This window comes from Halichoerus grypus, chromosome 2 (assembly GCF_964656455.1).
Source record: "Halichoerus grypus chromosome 2, mHalGry1.hap1.1, whole genome shotgun sequence".
In the NCBI taxonomy this organism is placed as follows: Eukaryota; Metazoa; Chordata; class Mammalia; order Carnivora; family Phocidae; genus Halichoerus; species Halichoerus grypus.
In genome coordinates, this window is record NC_135713.1 from 32,879,932 (window position 1) to 32,891,523 (window position 11,592).

Consider the following 11,592-nt stretch of genomic DNA (forward strand, 5'->3'; position numbering starts at 1 on the left):
TTTAGTACTGGAATGATCAGTTCTTTAGATTTTATGAAATGACAAGAAAGCTTTGACCACTCAGAAATAATTTTATCTAATAAATACCTAATTCAATGTGGATCGAGAATGATGTTAGAACTTGTGATCTTCCTAGTCCTGGCTGAGGAGGGGATGAGATAGCAACCCAGAAATGCTCATAAACATGCTAACAAGAAATGGGATCCAAGTTGAAGTTTCATTTATGTTAAAAAGTACCTTAGATCCAGCATGTTGTGTGATGTTCTTATCTGACAAAATGGTCAATTCTGCTATGCCTTAATTCACAGGGTCTATACCTGTCAAACTCTGAATTGGAAAATCTTAGCATCCTTGATTATAAAATCTAAATGACTGCATTTTCTCTAAGAACTTATTAGGATATACCTTCCAGCAAATAATCCTTTATTCTTGTATGATAACAGTATGTATTATAATACACACACACACACACAGTGACCTTCTTTTTCAAGGTTTTTTATGTGTTTACTCAACAATATAATTAAGTCTGGGCAAGTTGGAGGCATATTTTTGCTGATCTCAGTTAACATCCAGATGATATTTTCTGAATTTCCTGCACAATAGTAGTAAGAACAAAATACAGAAATAGTAATGTGAGGAACAAAAATTCTAGGAGGGCCCCTCACTTCTTATTCTGCTTTTCATAGTTTCCTGAGTAGAAACCAAGGGGCAGCAAGAGAGCACTGGGCACTTGACAAGGGAAGGAAAGGAAGGAGAAGGGAAGAGAAGTAGCTAGATGAAAGAATGAAGTATGCAGATAGTAAAAGATGGTACGGTGTGGAGGGGCAATGAGTTAGATTTTTAAATATAAGTTCGTATCTGGTTACCCTATATGCTAGGAATTCAGGGATGTGTCTATTTACTGCCATCCAGTTCAATAAATAATTACTGAGAAACTACTGTGTGCTAGGTACTGTTCTATGTGTTTGAGATACACCATGAACCAAAGAGAAAAAGATGGTACCCTCAGTGGTCTTCTATCTCAACAGGAGGATACAAAATAAATAAGGAAATCAAATAGTAGGTTAAAATGCTATGAGCAAAACAAGTAGAGCAGGGTAAGCAGGATCAGGGTGTCTATGGTCACAGAGAGGATAAGGTTGCAATGTTAAATAAGGCAGTCAGGGCAGGATTCGTTAAGATAGTAGTGTCCGAGCAAAGATTGTAGGGGGTAAGGAGGTTAAGAGTTTAGCCAAGCAGCAATCTGGTTTGTATGTGTGTGTGTGTGTGTGTGTGTGTGTGTGTGCATGCATACACATGTGCATCGTGTGTGTGTGTGTGTGTCTGTGGAGGTGGGGAGCCTTCCAGCAAAGTGAACAGCTAGATCAAAGGTCTCTGTAGAGAAAGAATAGGAGTTGAGTTTTGGACATGCTGACTTTGGCATGCTATTTAACATCCAAGTAGAAATGTTGAGGCAACTGTTGGATATATGAGTCTGGAGTTTGGGAATAAGGTTTGGACTTGAGATAAGAATTTGGGAGCATTAGAATAGAGAGAAGGTGGATTAAACCTCAAACCTGAATGAAATCACCGAGTGTAGCTAAAGAAGAAGACAGAATATCTTGAGATGCAAAATTAAGAGGTTGGGGAGACCTTGGAAAACAAAGAAGTTTGAGGAGAGTTTCACTGAGGAAGGAGGAGAGGCACAATTACTTTCTTTTCTCCATTGCCAAAATTGGCTAATGTTGATGTCTCAAACAGTGTTTGCTCTATCTAATAAAAGCTATCTCCTCCCCAAAAGGAGGCAGTAGAGACTATGGGACTCTGCCCCCACTGCCAAAAAAAAATCTTGCTCTCAAAAAATGTACCAAAGAGAAGACACGTTTTAAACACCCTTAGAAATTTAAAAACTTTTTTTTTATTATAATGCTAGGGATATGATAATCAGAGCTTTATATCTGAAAAATCCACTTTATTATTTTTAAGACAGTGTCCAAATCCATTTTCTAATACTTTTAGTAATAGAGTTCTGGCAGCTGATTTTTTTGAATTCTCAGATTCCTATGAAAAAAGGCGTTTGTCATCCAATGACTGTGTTAAATTAGCTAGAAATGAAGGCTGACCACTTCTTTGATGCTTGATAGAAATGTGCACATAAAATTAGTAGTAACTCAATTTCATCTATTGGTAAAAGTGGCTAATAATTTGTGTTTACATGCCTTTTAAGTGGAAAGAACGGAGGTGTGTATAAATGCAAATTTTATTGCAATAAGGATCAAAAGCTTATTAAATTAATTATGGATAGAGGCATTTGGTTCACTGCTAATAAGAGCTATTTCAAATGATTAGCACTAACTAGATAATTGAAATTATCTTGATTTACCATTGTCCAAAAGAGAAAATATGTTTTTCCTGATTTATTTGCCCAAACTTTAGAGAGCCCACAGATTGGATCTATTAAACACTTCTTTTTATATAGAACAATTTCTATGCATATTTTTAGAAATCTACAGCAAATATCTTAAGGTACTGCCAGCTGATCCTTTTATCCTAGTTAATTAGACCAAATAAACATATCTGCTGTTTGCTGTGAAGCAACTCATGATCTAGTGTGCCTAGAAGGTCGAGTGTAATTTAAAGTTGGTTTGGAAGAAAGATGAACATAGACCAGAGAAGCTGATTTCATTAGACACAGTAATATGTTTTGAGAAATTTAACTTAGGTTTAACAGTGATTCTATGTATAAATATCATGGGAACTCATAAAATTGTTTGTAATAAGCAATATCTAGAGGAGAATTAAGAATAAACTATAAAAAGATATTCTTCATTTGATTTTCAAGCTAGAAAAATATTTGACCTCACAGTCAACATAGTCAAACAGTTGTGAATGACTGAAGAGTTGCTGAGAGATCCCTGATGATGCTAGTTAATGATATTCTTGGTTGACTAGGATAGTTCTTCATGTTTGTTAACATTTGAGAAGTAATATTCATAGCCAAAAGTACTGGTAAATTTTTCCAAGGTGTTTGTTGGCTTGCACTATAGATGGCTTTACTTAGGTTGCTAGTTCCCTTGATATTTGTCAAAATATAAAGACAGCAATGTCATGGATAATTGTCCTACGTTTCCATGTTCAATTGCTATTGATGTGTTTACTTACTTTGATTTTTCATTCATACTTTCAGTAAAATAAGTAAAATAGGGATGGCTTTAATTTTGGACACTGTCTAAACCAGCTTAAGGGCAAAAAATCTTCCTCTGTCTTTATCTACACATAGAAGCAGGGCCAGATCTGGGTGAGGTGAATGGGGACACTTGCTCTGGTATAAGACTTAGGTGGGCTGGGCCAGAGAATGAAAGATCTTTCTTCTATGGAGTATGAATGTTACTTTATAGGTAAGGACTTAGCTAGGATATCTGAAGCAAAGGAGTGATGTGATCAGATCTTCCTTTCAGAACTGCCCCTTCTCCAAAACCTTTTGAAATGATAAATAAATAACAGTAGGAGAGAATAGCAGTAATGATATGGCATGAATGTAATGTTGATGGATTTCTAATAGATAGAGCACAGATGAGACCAATTAAAGGAGTCACCAAAGACTCCTAAACTTCTTAAGAAGGTAGTGAAGTGTTGCATCCTTTGCAGGAAATGAGGAAATGCTGGCTGGCCCTCTTAAGACCTCCTTACTCTAACCCCTTTGGAGGGGTTAGAGTTATTAGTGACAGTGATGAGCAGTGGGCGAAATAGGGCCATTTGCCTAGGGGCCCCTAACATCATTTGAAGATGAACTCGAACAAGAGATTACTTCAAAATAAAAACAAGTCACCTATGTCATCATAGGAAAAGACTGATGTTGAGCACTGAAACCATTTAAATAAACAAAGTGTAAACAACTGTTGTATGTTTACAAAATGAAACAATTTTTGAAATTGATGATACAATCCCAGATTATAATAAAAACATTCCAGATTATAAACAAAAAGCAAAACACACCAAAGAGAGGATAGGGGTGTTAAGGAAGGTACAAATATATAAATTATTTTGTCTTGTCACTGAAAAAGCAAATAATGGCTGTTTCATTCTTGACATTGATAATTAGAGACTAATGGTTCGATTGTAAGATTTACAAGTAAAAGAGCATGTATCCCTTCCAAGTTATTAGACCTAAAAGATATCAAAGAATAAATGAACCATATAGCACAAGACTAAAACAAATTAAAAATGGCCAGGAGGTAAAGCATAAAATGACATCTTTTATGATACATGTAAATGGTAACGCCCAATGAGATAGGATGTAGAAGAGTCAGTGATTAGCAAATTCCACTTCAGGCTTGCCCCAAACCTCAAATATAATGTCAGGTGTAATGTCACAACTTCCTTTAAGTTTATCTGTGGGCTCTCACTCTTTATGAAGGTAATTTGAAGGATGCTTTGAAAAATAATTTCCCTCTCATGATTCAGTTTCTGAAGCCCCAAATTCAGCAAAGAGAACGTACTCCCTCTTTTCTTTAGGTTAGACATTCTATCCAGAAAGCCATTAGACATTTTTCAATTTCATCTTAAATCAGTTATCCAACTTTTTTGTTTCTTTGTTTTCTTCCAAATGTATTTTAGTGTTTTTATCCAGTTATCAACTACCAATGCCTCAGCTGAGGCAGTTTATCAGATTGTTTCTTAAGATTAGGTGAGAATAAGATAGTATCCTGGCATGGCCCAGGTAAGTGTTGACAGCTGAAGTATTTGTAGCAATGATTTCCTTGTTGAAGTTTTCACTAGTATAAAGTAAGAAAATAAGAAAAATATAGTGAATTTCTAGAACAGTTTAATATACTCATTTGTTTCTGATGTAGTGGATTCTTACTGGGTTTTCGTGTTAAGATTCCTTTGTTTTAGGAAATGAGTCTTTATTGGATAGCAGTTTTTTAAGTGTCCATACTTGGCAAAATAGACTATTACTATTATTAACCCTATGCTAGTTCATCTTTTTTTCTTTTAATATTTTGTTGTTAATTGATATCAGGGAGATTGCATTAATTCATTTACTTATGCACTGAAAAACTTTTGAGACGCCGTATCAAGGACTGGTCTAGGTGCTGGGAACACAGCAGGGAATAACAAAAATGTTTGTTCACGTGGGTCTGAAATGCTGATGAGGGTGGAGTCAAGTTATAAGCCAATTAATATATAATATATCGAGTGGACATAAGTGTGAAGAAATAAGTGAAGCAGAGTAAGGAGACAGTGAGTGGTGGGGTACTTCATTTGATAAGGTATATTTGAGCAGGTAACTTAATGAAGTGAGGAATCATTCCAGGAAATGGGGGTTTTCTGCTTGGCATATTCAAAGCATGTGAGGAGGTCTTTTGGGCTGGACAACCGTGAACTAGGAAGAGGTGAATGAGATGAGATCTAAGGAACAGCTTGGATCTCTTAGCAGAATAGCTTGCATATAATTCAATAAGATTTTTTCTCTCTGTATCCCATACCTATACTTGTTTACCAAAGAGGACATATATTGATAGAAAACCCAAATTATAAGAACTTTGAACAGTCAAGGAAAGAGGCAGTAGGGTGACTGTGCTAATTAGGTTATATTAGGTTATATGACAGACATTTTCCGTAACTTGAAAGAGTTAAATCTATAGTGCCAAAGTTTTAACAAAAACATATGTAAAACACATGATGAAATAAAAATAAACAACTAGGGGCGCCTGGGTGGCTCAGTCGTTAAGCATCTGCCTTCGACTCAGGTCATGATCCCAGGGTCCTGGGATCCAGCACCGCATCGGGCTCCCTGCTTGGCGGGAAGCCTGCTTCTCCCTCTCCCACTCCTCCTGCTTGTGTTCCCTCTCTTGCTGTCTCTCTGTCAAATAAATAAATAAAATCTTTAAAAAAAGAATAAACAACGAAACAATTATTTGGGGCAAGACGTGTTGAAGTTGGCAATATTTTGAATTTTTTCCAATTCTTTTTGAGTGTATCAGTTTGAATAAAATGCTTAGAGGTATGAGTAAAAAGATACAATGAATAGTCATTTTATAGTCTTGATAAGTCCATTTGGGTATACTTTCTAGAAGTTGAAGAAGTACATTGCTTTCATGACTGTAACAAATTCCTTTGCAGTTCAGGCCAGTTCTTCTTTTTTAACAATACTGAAGTAGCACATATTGAGTGTCAGATGATAGATCACTGAAAGTAATTTTTGATAATGGATCAATGTGATGGTTTACTAATACAATTAGTATGTGATTTTTACCATATAACATGGAAGGAGTCAAAGAATTAAGTGATACTGGTATACTTCCATTTTCATCTACATAATTTCTCAGCAATTACATCTATAAAAAATGAAGAGTGGGAATGGAATGTTTGTTAAACCCTGTCTCATCCTAGAAATATGTAGCAAACCAATTGCTAAAAGCAACTATACCTACTAACTTATATTTCCAATAAAATTTTACTTTTCTATGTCAGGTAATTATCAATATTTATACTATTTATATCATATTAATTAATTATTTACTATTATTTGAAATAATTAAGTCTAGAAGAAATATCTTAATACAGCTTTATGGTCTTATAAATTTAAAAAACATATTTAAATTTATATACAGATTTTTGTGCCAGGAAAGTAAGATAGGTTGATTAAAAAAAATAATTTCAAATATAAAAATAGATTGGATTAGGGTAAAATTCTGTAGGGGAAGTGGAAAGGAAATACAAGTCTTGAGCAGAAAAGGAAACAATATGAAATTTCTGATTTGTAAAGAAGAGCTAATTCAATATTTAATTAAAATGGACAGTAATGTTTATTCCTTTTGGGTATAAGATTTAACAGTTTTATTTACATGTCAATATTTAAATAGACCAGAAGTTATATTGTTTGCAATACAGGTTATGATAAAAAATTATGGTTAATTTAAAAATATACAAAGAGGTACACAGTTCTTTCTAGTAGTATAGGAGTAAAAAAAAATTGGAGGTTATTGTCCTGGTATTTCTTGGTACAGCCTTTATATGTAAACACTTTCCAATTCTCCCCTGCCTTCATTGCAGTAAAAGAGCCGAAATAAAATCAGATCCCAAGGAAGCTTTCGCAGTTCTAATAAAACCAAAAAGGATTTCCACTTCTTATCATTGACAGAGAAATCAAACAAGCTATGTGATCTGAAACTCTGGCATTCTTTAAGTTGAAGTAAAATGTTCTTAGGCTAATACCAAATAATATTTGATTTCCTATTTTTTTAGAAAAAACATGAAAATCAATAGACTTATTCTATTTTTAATTTTTCCTTCTTAAAATTTTATTAAAATCTCTGGTGATAGCATTTCTTGTCTATTAGTGATCTTTAGCTATTGAATTATTGAACTCAGTATTATTTATTATAGTGTATAATGATATATAAATATTTTTATTTATTATGTATTATAGCATATGATATATAAAGACATTATTTATTATTATTGATTTAAAAGTAGCAAGTGAATATAGAAAAAGTTAAAAACAGTTTATCATACTTGATTTGATAATTCATTTTTCTTTTCAAAAGTTGTGTGCTAATAATTGTGACTTTATATTATGTGTGTATGTGTATTTTTTTTTTTTTTGCCTTTTTTTGGGCTAAGAAAGTAGTTTCTTATTTGTGTAAAGGAATTAAATATCAAATTTGAAAATGTGGTAAAAAGATTATGGTATTCTGAAAAGCTCTCCCTGATGTCTCTAGCCATCTGAACAAATTTGAGAACCATTAAGATGGATCATTGTAAGTAAATTATTAAACCATCTGAAGAAATCAGCTAGTTTTATTCAGAGTGTCAAAATGATTAGAGTTTTGTCTATATGCACTATACATTTAATATAAAACAATATACATTTCCTTATAAAATTATTATATAATAAACAGAATTTCTCCAGGAGGACTTAATCTCCAAATGTAACCCTTATTTTCTTAAATAATTACAAAGACCACTCAAAATGAAATTCTGGATTTTGAAAGCCTCATTAAGTAGTATGTAGAATAAAAGCCTATAATAATGAAGAATTTTTAAACATTTTCACTCCCTAGTAAAAACTAGAACCGTATTACTTTATGTCCCCCTGGCATGTGCTTTTTAGTTCTGCCTATGGATCAATAATTTTGTTTAAAACTTCATGTCTATTGAGAGGGATTCCTGACAAGCTGGCTTTTTGCATTAGCCTGTTCCAGGAAACACCTCTTTTTCTATTATATTAGAGTATCTTTAGAGTTGACTAAATGTATCAGCTGCATATACCTATTATTGAAGATGAGGATGATTTGAAATCACTTAAGAAAAGGCTTACTTATAGAATTTATGGAAACATCCCAAGTGTTTCAGTTTTCACTTTCTCACGAATTCTGGGTGAAGAGTTTTCTTACTTGGATTACAGATGCAGTTTTCTTTTTTTTTTAAACAATGTGCTAGATAAAAGGTGTACTCAAGGAGGCACGTGATGTAATCAGCAGTGGGTATTATATAAGACTGATGAATCACTGAACTCTACCTCTGAAAATAATAATGTACTATATGTTAAGTAATTGAATTTAAAAAAAAGAAATAAAATGTGTGTGTGAGAGTGTATGAGCAAAAAAAGAGAGAGAGAGAGATGGACTTACATGAATCTTTCATTTCTCCCAGCTTCCATTAATGCCTATGTTCTATGTATATGAGAAGTATTGTTTCAGGTATAACACACATTTAACAACCCAATCTTAAGAGTACAGTTCAATCAACTTTTCTGTATGTACATGCAGAGAAAGAACCTTGCTAGCCCCTTGAATGTACTCCTCCCAGTCAGTATTATACCCCGAGGTAATCACCTTTCTGTGTTCTATCACTATTGATTATGTGCACTTGTTCCTGAACTTTAAGTTATCATGCAGTATGTCATCGTTATGTCTGTTTTCTTTTGCCCCACATAATGGCTGTTCACAGAGTATAGTTTTCATCTCTTTAAAGGCAAACTTGAGGCTAATAAATTAACAGGAGAGAAGATTTTTTGGTTTGGTTTGGTCTGGTTTTTATTTTTTCCTAACTGAAAAGAAGATAATCCCCTTGACAAGATCCTGGTAATCTGTCAAGGCATACCTCCCAAATGAGTTAGTCTTAGGGTGTAGTAGTTTGTGCTGACTCCTCAGCTTCTGAGCACAAAGTAGGATGGCACTGCTTGCCACCTTGTGGTTGGGTAGGGCCACTGACTATTTTTGGAAAATGTGTGTCATGTGCAGAAATGACACATATCACTTTTGAGCTGGAGTATTTAGTTGCTGCTGCCTGACCCTGGGATGCTCGTTAGCCTAGGTCTTTAGTGAGGATGGTGCAGAGCAAAGCCACCAGCTGGTGGACATTCATGTGAGAAAGAAAAAAACCTTTGTTGTTTTAGGCTGCTGGACTTGGTAATTCTTTGTTACCAAAGCATAACGGTCTCTGCCAAGCAATTCCAAGGGTGAAAAGGAAAATTGGGTAGGAACTTGGCTTATATTTCCAGCTGATAAAAGTTTCAGACATGGTATTGGGACTTACAGACAACTCATAAAGGGGTCTACGTCTCTTCTGTTGCTTTTCGTATGATTCCTAAACAGATGTGTCTCCAGCAACCACTTTATTCAAAGTCCAGTGACTTTCTTGAACTGGTTCTTCTTCAGCACAGCTCTCTGATACCCTCCTCTTACTTGCCCTAAGAAATCATCCCCCAAGATGAGAGGTTGAGATGACAGTTTGGGGAACACTTGCTGGTAGACTGATTCACAATCTTTAAATTCCCACAATGAGTGTTCTTACTTTTCTCCAGTATGACATAGCCAGGATAATGTATGTATGTATGACAATACATACTCTAGCTGTGTGGCACTGATGTGTTTCAAGGGATCACATGCTGCAGAGTCTTGAGTCTTATTATGATGGGAGTAATTGCTTCTGCCTTTCCACCAATTTAATAATTATTTTATTTGTTCACTAGACATTTATTGAATGTGTTCCATGTGCCAGGAACTGAACCAGGAACTGTGATTTCAATGATGAATAAATTACAGACTATGTCCTAAAAGACCTCGCTTTCTGGGAAGGAAGATCAGAAGATGATAAAAGGACAGTGAAATGTGATAAGAGCTATAAAGGCTACTTGCTGAGGAAGTGATTAACTCTTATTGTTAACTGTGGTGGTGTGGAGTTCAGGAACAGCTTCATAGAATTGGTGGTTTTTTATTTTTGTTTTTTTTTAAAGATTTTGTATTTCTTTATTTGACAGAGAGAGACACAGCGAGAGAGGGAACACAAGCAGGGGGAGTGGGAGAAGGAGAAGCTGGCTTCCCGCCGAGGAGAGAGCCCAACACGGGGCTCGATCCCAGGACTCTGGGATCATGACTTGAGCCAAAGGCAGACGCCTAACAACTGAGCCACTCAGGCACGCCGTACTGGTGGTTTTTTAACTAAATCTTGAAGTTATAGGCAGTTTTTTTTTTTAAGAGAACAAGCATAAACAAGCATTAAGTTTGATACATGCATCAATATTGACAATATAACACAATTCAATTTCTCAAAATTTTTAAATTCTCAAAAATTAGTAAGATATATAGACTACTTTTCAAGGAAAACATTCTTAAGAACCTCTAGTTTTTCTGCATGGAGCACTGGGTGTTATACACAAACAATGAATCATGGAACACTATATCTAAAACTAATGATGTAATGCATGGGGATTAACATAACAATAAAAAAATTAAAAATAAAATTAAAAAAAAGATTACTTATTCAATACAAAAAAAAAAAAGAACCTCTAGTTTTGGCTTACTTACTTTTATTGTAATGATGCTAAAATATATATATATATATTTTTTTTTTAAAGATTTTTTATTTATTTATTTGACAGAGAGAAACACAGCGAGAGAGGGAACACAAGCAGGGGGAGTGGGAGAGGGAGAAGCAGGCTTCCTGCAGAGCAGGGAGCCCGATGCGGGGCTCGATCCCAGGACCCTGGGATCATGACCTGAGCCGAAGGCAGACGCTTAACGACTGAGCCACCCAGGCGCCCCACTGATGCTAAAATATATATTAACAATTTAGAATAAACTACTTATGTTATAGCCTTTTACTGCTTTAAAATCAAAATAAATTTATAGTATATCACACTTTTTAAAAAAGTTTCAAAAAATTCTAGACAAATTTGGGGGGTTCTATGTGAGTTCATTAAGATGCAGGAAATAAGTATATTTCATATTCTGGTTAAGTTTGGAATTATTTTTACTAAAAGCATTTATCAAAATACCCACATTTTCAAAGGAAACTCTAAAACTAATAATATTCAAATTAACTTGATATGACAAACAGTGTTTTAATTAATTGCTAAAGTTGAGCTTAATGGTATGAAAATGTGCTTGGATAGTCTCTTTTTTACTTGTTAACTTGATTCCTTAAGTTTTGCTTATGATGGACCATCTTCTAGGTCATTGTCATTAATGCTGTTGAATTTTTTCTTTTAAATAGTAAGCTGTTTTTAAACTACTCTTACATTATTTTAATGATAATCATTTCAGTGGTTGTGCTTGAAATTATAATACTGAAAAAGGTTTAAATCTATTAACAAAATGTTCT

General features: G+C 34.3%; 1 protein-coding gene across 1 annotated transcript in view; it reads left to right on the forward strand.

Moving 5' to 3' along the window:
• FBXO4 (F-box protein 4) overlaps positions 1 to 11,021 on the forward strand; it is a 111,057-nt gene extending 100,036 nt beyond the window's left edge. The window contains exon 7 of the mRNA XM_078066689.1: positions 10,871 to 11,021. Within this exon, the coding sequence (XP_077922815.1) occupies positions 10,871 to 10,986 (116 nt within the window). The 3' untranslated portion in view covers positions 10,987 to 11,021. The remainder of the gene's footprint in view (positions 1 to 10,870) is intronic.
• Positions 11,022 to 11,592: the final 571 nt, after the last annotated feature.